This window comes from Pelodiscus sinensis, chromosome 20 (assembly GCF_052426305.1).
Source record: "Pelodiscus sinensis isolate ZL-2025 chromosome 20, ASM5242630v1, whole genome shotgun sequence".
NCBI lineage: Eukaryota > Metazoa > Chordata > Testudines > Trionychidae > Pelodiscus > Pelodiscus sinensis.
In genome coordinates, this window is record NC_143071.1 from 22,562,849 (window position 1) to 22,577,235 (window position 14,387).

The 14,387-nt window shown below is 46.4% G+C and overlaps 1 protein-coding gene across 7 annotated transcripts in view; it reads right to left on the bottom strand.

The window, feature by feature from the left end:
- TNRC6C (trinucleotide repeat containing adaptor 6C) overlaps nt 1-14,387 on the bottom strand; it is a 351,877-nt gene that overhangs the window by 23,555 nt on the left and 313,935 nt on the right. For 6 of the 7 annotated variants that reach the window (XM_075903557.2, XM_014573581.4, XM_075903558.2 and 3 more), the window contains one exon: nt 5,536-5,649. The exons of the other annotated variant lie outside the window; for it this stretch is intronic. In XM_075903557.2, coding sequence (XP_075759672.1) covers nt 5,536-5,649 — 114 coding nt within the window. The remainder of the gene's footprint in view (nt 1-5,535; nt 5,650-14,387) is intronic. 7 annotated transcript variants of the gene reach the window in all.

Sequence of the window (14,387 nt, forward strand, 5' to 3'; positions counted from 1 at the left end):
GTCTAGACACACCCTTTATGAAGTAAAGAGGTGATCCTCAAGGCTATTCATTAATTGTAATCTATGAGTATCTAACATTTATTATTACTGTCCACTTGGTAGTGGAGCGCCGAACACTTCTCTTTCTGATAGAAGGACAAATGATCATAAAACAAGACTAGAGAATATGTTTGACTAGCTGAAATCTCGTAATAAAATTGTTGTATATGTTCAAAGTTATTTAGCAAAAATTATTAAAATAATTAAGTTTATATTCTTTGCACTCAAAAAGGAGGAACCACTTATTTAAAACACAGAAATTGGCACACAGATGAGTTATTCCAGAAGAGGTGGAGAGGACAACATTTCCTATTCATATGCTACTGAAATTTCAAAGACAAATGCATAAGGTGTACAGAGTCTTTTATAAGTTTCTCTTTGAAACACTAACAATCTTCATGAGAAGTCCAATATATCACAATTCTTACAACATTTGGTTGACCACTTTGTTATGCTCTATAGTCTACTGTCATTTATATTTATATTTATATCATTATATTTATTTCACAATTATTTTATTCCAACCAGAGATTTATCAAATGACCTAAATCTATACATTTTAAATACAAACTTTAAAATAAAAAGGACACATTAGCATTTAGATATCATTAACCCAAACAGGACCTACTCAATTCAGACACTACCATACAAAATGCACAATGTCAAATGATCATTTCACTGTGTGGAAGTTTAACATATGCCTGTCTTTTAGCTAGCTACACAAACACCAAAGATATAGAACCTGATTCTCCTTCTCTAATTAATACTTATGTATATCAAGAGCAACTCTACTGATGTCAAGAAGCTAAACTGGTGTAAAGTGAGAGGCCCGTTAGGCTCCTATTTTTGTTCAAAGTACAGTGACAATAAGGAAGTTGATAATACTGTTCAAGTAACAGCTTGAGAAAAGAAATTTGAAAGTCTAATTTTAGAACTAGTAGCAGCAGCTGGCCCTGCAATTTAACATATGATGAACATGGATTAGTAAGTTAGAGGTTACCATGGCACTGATTTTATGATGTTTGCATGCAGATAGGATGTAACAGCACACACAAAAATGCATGGCAGATAAAATTAAGGGATAAGTAAGCCATTACTTTCCCCTTCTAATAACAGAATATTTCAAGGTCCTTTAGCTTTGTGGCACCTTGAACCTAAATCGTACACTAATGTCCAAGAGTGTTCAAGTTTCTTTTAAATTAAGATGAGGTTTCTAATTTATCAAATACTAGAAGATTTACTTGGCACCACTTGAGTCTTTAACTCAGTTAATTTCTGTTTTTTGGAAAATAAATAAAGATGTACTTGCTCTATGAAAATCACTGGGGTGGGGCTAGGGATGAGGAGCTGAGTATGCAGGTTGCCCCAGTAAGAGAGGACTACACCAGCCCTCTTTCATACCAGCAGCTTGATAAGCACCTTTCCATGGCTGCTGCAGCTTCAGCAGGCACAGCCAAGGGAGAGGTTCATGTCCCCCAAGTGAGGCAGGTCTGGGTTCATCTGTCCCTTGCACTCCCCCAGCCAGAGAGAGGAATGAAGCAAACTGTGCACTTTCCCCTTGCTCCCTGATGAAGGAGAACCGCCAGCAATGTTCCTGTACAAACCCAGGGTAGGGAGGAAGCAATATTCTCATATGAATTGGGGTAGAGGGAATTTCAGCCTCCCCCCTGCAAAGGGCACTTGGGGTTTTTGTGAGAGGCTCAGATCTGGAGCAATTCTAGAAGGGGAAAGGGGAATGAGCCCCCAGACCGCCCTTTTCTCCTGCCCAGTGATTCTGTTTCTTTACTGTATGGTTTTATGAGAAGTAAATCCCATTCCAGGCACATCCCATTTTCCTGCCAAGTCCAAACCTTTATTCTGCTTTAAGTGATGTAGAACTGGTACCGTTTAATAGGAATTCTTGAACAAACGGACAGACATGTATAGACAGATGCACACAAACTCTCAAATATATCGTTAAAGACTGTAAAAAAAGCAATTTGTAGAGAGGGTATTTTTACATTATTTTATTACACTGGCTTCACATTTCCTGCTTTCAGTACTTTAAGATTTTGTATCAGTAATACTTAATTGCATTGCAATAAGTTGTAAGGGGGAAGTTGGAGATTTAAGCAACTGCGTTAAGGAATCCAATAGTTGGGAAGATACGGAAGACAATTTGGGATTAGGGGATAACCATATTAACTGTAGTAGTAAAATAGTAAACATTATGGTTAATATTTGAATTCTTCAGAGGGGTAGCCGAGTTAGTCTGTAACAGGAAAAACTTAAAAAACAACAAATAGTCCGGGTAGCACTTTAAAGACTAACAAAACACGTAGATGGTATCATGAGCTTTCGTGGGTACAACCAGGGCTGGATTACCCAATAGGTAGACTAAGCATGGTCTTAGGACACCAGCAAAGCAGGGGCGCGCGCGCGCACACACACACACACACACACACACACTCACTCACACACACAAAGAGATTTTACGGTATAGTATTGTTTTTATTTTGAATTACATATGGTGGGGCACCATAACCTTTTCAGTGCTTAGGGCCTCTAAAGATCTTAATCTGGCCCTGAGTTCAACCCACTATTTGAATTGTTATCTTTAGGCTTCAGAATTAAGAGCCCATTGAGATGAACGGGCAAGTCACATTTTTTGGGACTGTCTGCAAATTCAGGCAGAAAGGATTGCATCACTTTGCATTTGTTTCCTGTTAGAAATTTTTTAACATCAGTGAAAAATTACTGTGGCAGTATTTAAATTTGGAAATTTTAAAAGTTTTTCTACAGCTTGCATATCATGAGTTTGCTAGATTCAAAGAATTCCAACAATACTGGGGTTAGAACTTTATAGCAACTACTTAACTAAAGGGAGCGGCAAAACATAAAGGGTATGTCTACACTACAAAGTTAATTTGAACTAACAGCAGTTAGTTCAAATTAACTTTAATAGAGGCTACACATACAAACCGCTAGTTCGAATTTACATCGAACTAGCGGAGTGTTTAACTCAAACTAGGTAAACCTCATTCTACGAAGACTAACGCCTGGTTCGAATTAAGTAGTTCGAATTAAGGGCTGGGTAGCCACTTAATTCGAACTAGTTGGAGGCTAGCCCTTCCCAGCTTGCCCTGGTGGCCACTCTGGACCAAACCACGGAAACTCTTCTGCCCCCCTCCCGATCCCGGAGCCCTTAAAGGGGCACGGTCTGGCTACAGTGCTTGTGCCAGTTGCAAGCCTGCCAGCACCCAGCCAGCAGACCCTGCACCTGGCACAGCATAAGCCAGCCACCCGCTGCCACCCAGCCCTCTGCCTCTTCCCAGGACCAGGCTGGTGGCTCCCAGGAGCCTGCCCGGGGCTGCAAGAGGCGGGCACCCGCCTGGTCTAGTGCAAAGATCATGGACCTCATCCAGGTTTGGGAGAAGGCCTCCAACGTCCACAATCTCCACACTAGGCACAGGAAAGTGGCCGTCTAGGGCAGGATAGCTGCCAGCCTGGCCACCAAAGGCCACATGCCAACCCAGGAGCAGGTTCACATGAAAATCAAGTTGGTCCAGTGAGACCCCCGACCCTGAGCTTAGAACATAAGAACGGCCGTACTGAGTCAGACCAAAGGTCCATCTAGCTCAGTAGCCTGTCTGCCGACAGCGGCCAGCACCAGCTACCCCGGAGGGGATGGACCGAAGCCAATGACCAAGCAATTTGTCTTGTGACATCCATCTCCAGCCTTCCACAAACAGAGGCCAGGGACACCATTCCTACCCCCTGGCTAATAGCACTCCATGGACCCAACCTCCATGAATTTATCTAACTTCTCTTTAAACTCTGTTATAGTTCTAGCCTTCACAGCCTCCTGTGGCAAGGAGTTCCACAGGCTGACTATGCGCTGTGTGAAGAAGAACTTTCTTCTTTTAGTTTTAAGCCTGCTACCCATTCATTTCATTTGGTGTCCTCTAGTCCTTATATTATGGGAACTAATGAAGAACTTTTCTTTATGCACCCTCTCCACACCACTCATGATTTTATAGACCTCTATCATATCCCCCCTCAGTCTCCTCTTTTCTAAGCTGAAAAGTCCCAGTCTCTTTAGCCTCTCTTCATATGGGACCTGTTCCAAACCCCTAATCATTTTAGTTGCACTTTTCTGAACCCTTTCCAAGGCCAAAATATCTTTTTTGAGGTGAGGAAACCATATCTGTACACAGTACTGAAGATATGGCGTACCATAGTTTTATACTTCCCCTCCTTTTCCCCCTGGCTTGCCCCTTCCAGCTCCCTCCTCCCAGGTTTCCTCCTCCCCTCTTCCATCCTCTCTCCTCCCCTCTCCCACCTCCTTTTCCCAGTCTCCCCAGAGGTTAATCTCCCCCGCCTCCCGTTTTGTTAAATACAGAGAGTTTCTATTTTTGAACACACATGTCCTTTATTTTTTACATCAGGAAGGGGGGTTAGGGAGAGGTAAGTGGAAGGAAGTGAGGGAGAAATGGGGAACGAGCCCCCGATGGGGAGGACTGAGGTGGCTCTGTGGGCTCCTCGGGGTGGAAGCTCTCCTGCAGGGCCTCCTGGATCCTGACAGTCCCTTGATTGACCCCACCAGATGGCAGCCTGTGGCAAGTGCAGCCAGGCTGATGGCCGAGTGCTGTGATGTGCCGAGTGTGGGCACTCAGGGCACTCCAAGACAGGGCTGCTTTACTGTCCCTCATTGAGTTAGACAAGCAAGTGGGGAACCCTGAGAACTGTCTGTCCGGGGTGGGGGTCGGGTCCCTTTAAGCACAGCCCTTGGCTAGCCTGAGGCAGCAGCTCCACAATCTAAGCCCTAACCTGATGCCCTGCTGGCACTGGTTCCGGCCAGCCTTAACTTCAGTTCAGGGTCCACTCAATGTGGACATGCTATTTCGAATTAGCAAAACACTAATTCAAATTAGTTTTTAGGTCTAGATGCACTAATTCGAATTAGCTTATTTCAATTTAACTAATTCGAATTAAGTTAGTTCGAATTACTGCTGTAGTCTAGACATACCCAAACTTATTCCTATTTAGCTTTCTAATTAAAAAAAAATAAAATAGCTCCTTGAGCTACTTCTGTACTATTTCCTATGTATCAATAGGGCCTGAAAACGGTTCAGTATTAAAACTGAATTTACTAGCAATAGCTTCCAGATCAACCTTTCGTGGTAAGATCCAGCAATGTTACCACTGATGTCTTGCAGAGAAAATTCTCTCTCAGTTTCAACAAAGTTTATTTTTGCTCAAAAGTATGAATGCCAAAAGAAATGTAGCATCATGACATGAAGTGGGCTGAATATGGTTTTTATTAGTGCACTTGTCAGATATCCACTGCTCTAGTCACCTGGTTAAAATGCTTAACACTGCAGAACTTCCAGTGGGAGTAGCACACTGCCCAAAAGATATCAATTACTGTAACAACCAGTGGAAAGCACTTTTTTGAGGTCTTTGCTCTTTGGGTGTGGAGAGGGATGCAGAAAGTAGAAAGGCCATTTCTCGTACCTGCAATGCTAGGTGTGGATGCAATGCTGCTGAAAGAGCTATTGTAGCCGGAGGCACTAAGCGGCCAGGCACTCGATGAAGGCAGCGTGGCATTCTGAGATGTTGGGGATGACCCTGCAGAACCAGCAAAGAAGCAACTAAGAATGATGGGAAAAATGGTACTTGCCGCAGAATAAGCAATTCCAACTACATTGTGTGCAAATACAAACCAGGCAACCGGCTTCCTCCAACCATGAATGAAATGTTATAGAAAGCACGATATAGTGAAGCAGACTTCGTCAGTTATATAAAAGAAAAGAAACCTGGTGTCATAGTGGCAAGGGTGTTGGTGCTCATGCAGAAGACAAATTTTGGATTTCCCTTCAGATAATGTAAATCTTCAGACATCAGAATTAAAGTTAGATCCAAAAGATCTAACTGTTCGATCTGGATTTTATAATATACTTGTCAGCCTATCCAAGCAATAGCAACTGTGGATGGAGATGAATGTATATATAACTGTGACAAAGCTCCTTCTCTGCCTTTTTGGGTCCTTTGCTTTCAGAGGGACTGGTCACCCCAGAGCAGGCCTTGGTTTAGACACTTGCCCTAAAGGCACAAACTTGCCATGTATTTAGCCACCCTCATGTTTGGCCAGCATGGGAAAAAGAGAGGAGACCAAACCCCACAGTCTCTGTTGCCCCACTGAGTGGTTCAGGGACATGTCAGACTTCCCCAAATTAGTCCTTCCGCTGTGATGTGATACGCAGTCTGGATCAACTCTCCCGTGTAGAGCAGGAAATTGGAGAATGGGAGGCACTTGGGCCCACTCTGTAATCTGGCTTCCAGCCCAGGACCCTGTCATAGCACCTGTTTGTAATGTCCTCTGTATCCGCAGCGTGAAAGTTACAATTCTCTGAGCCACTTCCAACAGCTGTTTCCAGCACCTTCCTTAGGACAAGTCCTTTCTCTTGGTTCCTGATAGGGTTGAACCTTCCATAGTGCCTTCTTAACCCGGTTCCTTGCACGCAATGATCTAACAGAAGGGAAGATTTTTTAACCAGTACTATCTGGTTCTTACTTGGCTCCAGGTGTGCTAATCAGACTGTCTTAATTGGCTCTGGAAAGACCTGCCTGACTTATTCTCGCAAATTCCCGACTGTTCTGAGAATGGAGACAGGTGATGGTGAAAAATAGAGTATACTTTATTTAACTGTTTTGTTTAACAAATGAAAATAAATAACTCTTGGATTCAGAGAAAAAATAAAATAAACATGTTTGTTTTAGAAAATAAAGTGCTTAAAAAAAATGCGTCCCTCAGTTTGTGTCACTGGTGGGTAGGGGGAATGTGAACTTGGAAGGGGGGAGAGAGGCTCAGGGCTGAGGGGGCTGCCTGGAGGCCGAGCTCCTGCTGCTTTGGCTCTGGCAGCCTTGTCGCGCCCGGCTGCGCGTGCGGGATGCCACAGAAGGGGGGGACTCCAACGTGCTGGCGCACAAGCTCTAAGTAGCTGCGCCACTGCCTATGGGTGCCCTGCGGCCGTCTGGGTGGTCGGGCAGGCGGGGCGTCCCCCTCCTGGTCAGCTGGTCCGGCTGTGAAGGACAAGAGGGAAAAGTCGTCAGTCATGCATGCTCACTCTTTCCCTGGGAGGGCATGCCCTCCTTCTTCTCAGCAGGCAGTGCCTGTGCTAGGGTCAGAGGCTGCTCATGTGTGTCTCAGTAAGGCATGGCGCAGCCTGGCCCAGGCGGTGTGCAGGCCAGCGTTGTACCCCCCCCCCCCCCACGCATCCCCCACGGCTGAGCAGCACGGATGAGTGTCGGGCCACGGTCGGGGGTCCCACAGAGTGCTGAGAGGCCTGCAGCTGTGAGGCTGTCCCAGCGTTTCCAGCCCATGCCTGCATGTGGCATCCCTGCCTGCAGGAACAGGCAGTGCCTAGCAGCCGTGTGGGTGCAGGGAGGTAGCACGGTCCTCCCTGAGGGCAGCCATGGGTGTGCTCCCTCCCTCCCCCCGGGCCGTGCTCAGCATGACATGTCACAGCACTGCACCGTCCCCTTTGCTCCCGCCTGCCCTACCCTGCCCTGCCCTGTCCGTGTTGGACTCTCATAGCACTCACCTGATGTTCCCTCCCCGGGGTCCGAGGTGGTCTGGGAGGCCTCCTGTGTCTGGGTGCCTGGCTCCTGGGTGCCGTCCTCCTCCTCTTCTTCCTCCTCCTGGTGCTCCTGGTCCTCCAGCAGGTGTTCCGGCCGCTGTAGAACCGGGGTCTCCAGGCCAGACTCCACGAGCCTCTCAGGAGGCAGAGGATCTCTTGCCCCCAGGATTCTGTCCAGGTCCTCGTAGTGCTCACAGGAGTGCGGCCTTTCCCCGGAGCGGGAGCTCTGCTCACGGGCCCGGACATACCCCTGCCTCAGCTCCTTTACTTTGGCTCTGACCTGCTCCAGTGTGCGGGGATGGTGGCCTTGTTTGGCCAGCTCTTCTGCCATTCGGGCATAGATGTCTGCATTCTGCCTCTTCGTGGAGTGCATGGCCTGTAGGGAGTCCTCCTCAGCCCAGAGGCCCAGGAGGGCTTTTATCTCTGGCCCTGACCAGGAGGGTGCCCGGCGCTTGGTGCCCCGGGGTTCCCGGGTGAATGATTCCCTGGAAGGGCCAGAGGGATCTTGGGGGGCTTGTCCCTGTGACATAGCTCGACCTGAACTGAGCAGTACAGCCCTGGTCTGCTCTGGAGCTCGCTTGCTGCCAGAGTGCTGCTCCTGGGTGCCTGTGCCTTTTAAAGATGGCTACGGCCAGGAACAATAGAGTTGCAAGCTGTGGCAGGAGTGTCCACCAGGGGTTCTCCCTTTCATGTCGACATAACTTTTCCCCTGCGTCCACACTGCTATTTTGTCCACAGAACTACATTGACAAAGGAGTTATTCCTCATAGAATGAGGTTTACATACGTCGACAAAACTGCTGAGTTTTGTCGACTTTATGTCGACATAACTCAAAGGCAGTGTGGACGCAGGTATAGTTTTGTCGACAAAAGTCCACTTTCGTCGACAAAACTCTGTAGTCTAGACACACCCTTGGTGACTACAAAGCTGTATCTAAGGATGTACGGACTTTAGATCTGGCATGAACACAGTAGATAAGATAGTCTTAGGAAATTTGAGATTGGAGAAAGGTCCTTAAGAAAGTGCATAGTGCTTTGTGAACATATGTTCTGATGACCAAGTAGCAGCTGTGCAAAGGTCTGCTATAGGGATTTTTTGGAGAAATGCCACTGAAGTAAACATGGCTCTGGCTGAATGTGCTCTTATATTGTCAGGAGGATTAACAGCTGATAAAGAGTAGTAAAGTCTTTTAGAGTCCAAAATCCAGTGAGAGAGTCACTGAGCTGAGATGGCTTTGCCTTTATTGTGATTCACTATGGAGACAAACAATTTAGGAGAAGTCCTGAATGGCCTTCTTCATTGTAAATAAACACAAAGTTGCCCTGTGTAAGTCTAGTGTGTGCATGATTGATTCAAACATGTTAGTGTGAAGTTTCGGAAAAAAGGTAGGTAAGTGTAGGTGTGATTCAGGTGAAAAGACAATTGAACCTTTGATAAAAACTCAGGATGTGTGTGTTAGATCACCTTGTCTTTGAAAAAGTTAGCATACAGGGGTCTGCCATTAGTGGTGCAATTTCTTCCTACACGTCTTGTAGATATAATGTCTCTTAGAAAAACTACTTTTATAGAGAGGTGCAAAAAGAAACATGTAGCCATTGGCTCAAACAGAGATTTGGCGAGAGTATTTAAAATCAGGTGGCAGTCCCAAAGTTGTGCTGGTGGAACTACATCTGGGTAAAGTGCTTGCAGGCCTTTGATGAACCTCTTTGTAAGAGGGTATTCAAATATTGAAGTATCGTCTACTTTGAGATGAAAGGTTGTAATAGCAGGAAGTTGTACTTTGATGGAGCCCAGTGCAAGACCAGCTTGCTTAAGGTGCAACAAATATTCCAAGATCAAAGGTAATGGAGATGTAGACAGGTTAGAGTGTCAATGTGAACACCATTCCGAGAACCTTTTCCACTTCTGAAGGAATGTTTTATGGGTGCTCTGTGCTCATGTTGAACCTGTTTAGAGACCTAGTTCTTGTGCAGAAAGCCATTGAGGAACCACACATTCAGGTTCATTATGTGAAGATTGGGATGAATGGTCTGGCTTCTGGGCTGGTAGAGGAGATTTGGGTTGTGGGGCAGGAGAATTGGAGGTATGTATGACATTTTGAGCAGAAAGGGGAAGAGAAAGTCACTCACCCTGGGTATGTCTACACTACCCTCCTAGTTCGAACTAGGAGGGTAATGTATGCATACCGCACTTGCTAATGAAGCCCGGGATTTGAATTTCCCGGGCTTCATTAGCATAAGCGGGGAGCCGCCATTTTTAAATCCCCGCTGCTTCGAACCCCGTGTAGCGCGGCTACACGGGGCTCGAACTAGGTAGTTCGGACTAGGGTGCCTATTCCGAACTACCGGTACACCTCGTTTCACGAGGAGTAACGGTAGTTCGGAATAGGACCCTAGTCCGAACTACCTAGTTCGAGCCCCGTGTAGCCGTGCTACACGGGGTTCAAAGCAGCGGGGATTTAAAAATGGCGGCTCCCCGCTTATGCTAATGAAGCCCGGGAAATTCAAATCCCGCTTCATTAGCAAGTGCGGTATGCATACATTACCCCGCTAGTTCGAACTAGCGGGGTAGTGTAGACATACCCCCTGAGCAGTAACGGAGGCTCTTTGAGATGCTTGTCCCTATGGGCGTTCCACCTTAGGTGTCCGGGATGTCAGTGTGTGCCTAGTCAGAGATTTTTGGTAGCAGTGCCCTCCGGTAGGCAGCACATGTGGAGCAGATGGCATGTGCAGTGCCGCTATTGTGTATGTTCCTTCACTGCCTCAGAAGAACTATGTCTGAAACAACTATGTCTGAAGCAGAGGGGAGGAAAGGTCGGTGGTGGAGCACCCACAGGGCAACCACCTCAAAGAACCTCTGTTACTACAGAGGGTGAGTAATCCTCTCGTCTTCTTTGAGGAGTGTCTCTGTGGGTGCTCCACCATAGGTGATTATAGAGCAGTATCCGTGATCAGAGGCAGGTGCTTTGGCTAGTCGGTATCATGCACAATAGCTAGAATGGTGTGCCCAAACCAGGTGCCATGGGACAGGTAAGTATCAAGGGCATAATATCTAGCGAACATATGAACAGAAGACCATGTAGTGGATCTGCAGATGTCTATTAGAGATATGTTATTCAGATAGGCTGTAGACGCCTCCATGGCTCTTGTAGAGAGTGCATGTAGTTGCAAAGGAAGATCTCGGCCAAAGATGGAGTAGACTAGTCTGATGCGGTCCACTATCCATCTGGATAGTCTCTGGGTGGAAACTGGCACATCCAGGGATCTCTCTTTAGTAGAAATGAGCAGTCTAGGTGACTTGTGGATTTTCTTAGTCTTATCCAGATAAAATGCAATCACTCTGAGTACATCGAGTGCGTGACATATAGCCTCTTTAGCATTGGCATGTATCTTCAGAAAGAAGACAGGTAGGATTATGGGTTCATTACAGTGAAATGGGGTGGGAACCTTTGGGAAAAACTTTGGGTGAGGATGAAGAACCATTTGGTCATTATGGAATACTGTGTGTGTGTGGGGCGGGGGGGTTCCACCATAAGTGCACCAATTTCACCTTCCTGGCTGATGTGATGACCACCAATAAGGCCGCTTCCATAGAAAGGTGGTGCATGTCACCATGGATTCAAAAGGCCTATGGGTGAGGGCTCAGAGCACTAAACAGAGGTCCCAGGCTGGGACTGGAGGTTTGATAGGTGGGTAAGTATTCTGCATGTCCTTAAGGAAGCACTTGGTCGTTGGATGAGTGAAGACAAATTTGTTGGCAATGAGCTGATGAAAGGCTGTTATAGTTGCAAAGTGAACCTTAAAGGAGCTAAATAAAAGGCCCGACTGTTTCAATTCTAGAAGGCATTCCAAAATGTCAGAAACTGATACCATTGATGGGTTCAAACATTTTTGTTCAGACCAAAGTGAGAATCTTCACCACTTATACAGATAGGACTTTCTGGTTGTTAGTCTGTGACTGTTCAATAAAATTTGTTTGACTTGATAGAAATGTTGTTTCTATTGAAGTGAACCACTGAGAAACCATGCCTGGAGGTGAAAAACTTGGTGACATGGGTGACGAACCTGACCGCCCTTCCGTGTTACCAAATGGGGAAGCAGCGGGAGATGCAATGACCTTCTCCTGGACATTTGAACCAGGTAAATGTACCAGATCTGTGTGGGCCACGCTAGAATGATAAGGATCACCAAGGAGGCATCTGACCTCATTTTGTTGACTACTCAATGGAGAAGAGGAATTGGAGGAAATGTATAGAGAAGAGGTGCAGTGTATTCCAGGGCCTTGTGAACGTGTCCCCAGGGAGTGTAAGCTAATGCCTGCACAGGAATAATATCGTAGACACTTTTTGTTGGCACTAGTTGCAAACTAGTCCACTGTCAAAACCCCAGTGGTTGAATAGCTGCTGGGGAATTTTCGGGGTCCATTTCCCATTCGTAATTGGAGTTGAAATTCCTGGTGAGGTTATCTGCCATGAGATTGTCCTTGCCCGGAAGATAAGAGGCTTGTATGTGCATGTTGTGTGCAATGCACCATGTTCACAGGAAGACAGCCTCTTTGTACAGACCCTGGCCTGTTGATGTAGTGCATGGTTGCTTGATTGTCCATGAAAGGCTTCACTGTGTTGTTGTGTATGCAATGTGTAGAATACAGCCCTGAGTTCTAATATGTTTATGCGTAGGTTGCATTCCTATGGAGACCAGTGTCCTTGAGTTCTGAGAAGGCCTGTGTGCGGTCCCCAGCTGAGAAGAGAGGCATCTGTCATGATGGTCACAGACAGGAGTTGTTTGTGAAAAGGTACTCCAATGTACACGTTTCTTGGGTCTGCTCACCAGTCCAGGGAACGCTTGATCCTATTTGAGACTGTTACCAATTTGTTGATGCTATTGTAATGTGGTTTGTATATAATCCTTCACCATTGCTGCATAGGTTTCATGTGCAGTCTGGCATGGAGTACCACTGACGTGGCTGCTGCCATATGTCCTAGTAATTGAAGACAGGTCCTTGCTGGGATTTGTGGGCTGGCTTGGGCCAGTGCAATAAGGTCCTGTATAGACTGGAATCTCTGGTATGGATGAGAAGCTGTAGCCTCCACAAATTGAGGTGAGCCCTGATAAACTCCATTCTCTGGGCTGGCTGGAGTTTGCAATTGGACAAATTTATCTGTAAACGGAGGGTCAGAACAGAGTCCTGGATAGGGAGACCACATTCTGTGCTTCCTGACTTGTGCTTGCTCTTATCAGATAGTTGTCGAGGTAAAGAAATACAGAGACCCCTTGGTCTGTGGAGATGGGCAGCAACAACTGCAAGAGCCTTTGAGAAGACTGTCAGAGCTGTGGAGAGTCCAATGGCAGCACAGTGTATTGAAAGTGTGCATCGCCCACTGCGAATCTTAGGTATTTCCAATGTGCTGGATGAATGGATACGTGAAAATACATGTCCTGGAGGTCGAGAGTCAATAACCAGTCCGTTTTGTGTAAGGCAGGGATTATAACGGATAGAGTGACCATCGTGAATCGTTGTGGTCGTATATGATAATTGAGCTTCCTGAGATCGAGAATTGTATGTCTCGAAGTTGAGAGGGTTGCCTCCATCTGGTATGGCATTGCCTGTTTCTGTTGTTGAATTGTCTCTGTGCCTGAATAAAAAGAAAAGGCTTGTATCTTTGTGTAAAAAATCTTGCCTGTTTGAGTTTTGGTGCAGGGATGTGGATACCAAGCATCATTAATGTGGCTCATGAGTCTTTGAAGGAATGAAGCAACACATTGGTAGCGTCCTCAAACAGTTTAGACCCTTGGAAAGGGAGATCTTCCAACATGGCCCATACTTCACAGGGAAAGCCAAACAGGTAGAGCCATGATGACCTCCTCATCGTGAAGTCCGTCGCAATGGATTGGGACGTGGTATCACAGGCATCCAAGATTGCTTGTAGAGCTGAGAGAGAGATCGGGGTACCCACATTTATATTGGCCCTGACCTGTTTCCTCTTTTCATCAGGAATGCTGCCAAAAAAATGTGATAGTTGTTTGCAAATATGGTGTGTATACTTTGTGAGCATTGTGGTGTATTTGGATATGCACAACTGTAAAGATGTGGAGGAGGATGCCTTCCTTCCTGTGAGGTCTAGATGCTTCCACTCCTTATCATAAGGTGTGGTTCTGGCTGCACTCTGCTTTCCCCTTTGATAAACTGTGTCCACAACTAAGGAATTAGGGGACAGGTGGGAAAACCAGAAATCAGCATCCTGTGGTGCGACATAATGTTTGCGGTCTGATCTCAGGCAGACTGGTGGGACCATTACTGGCATCTGCCAGATCACCTTGGCAGGGTCCATAAGGGCTGGGACCATTGGTAGGGCCAGCTTAGCAGATGGAAAGGTATGGAATATGCTTATTAGTTTATGTTGGGTTTTGGGGAGGCTCACTAGGGAGACCTCCAGGACGTGGGCCACCCTCTTGTACAGTTCCTGGAATTATCTAAAATCATCTCCCACTGTGGAAAGAGGGAGCATCAGAGTATCATCAAGGGAGGACGATGAGATATGCATTGGTGGATGTGAAGAGATTGAAGAATCTTCACTGCTTGAAGCTGGCTCATCTTCCTCCTGGTAAGCTCATCTGTCCACGGAAGGTAAGGAAGTGGCCCATGATGGTGCAGATGGGGTTGGCCGAGGCTGCCCTGTTGTGGTTGCTGGACTCTGTATGGTGTTCATGGGTCCCCATAGGGCCA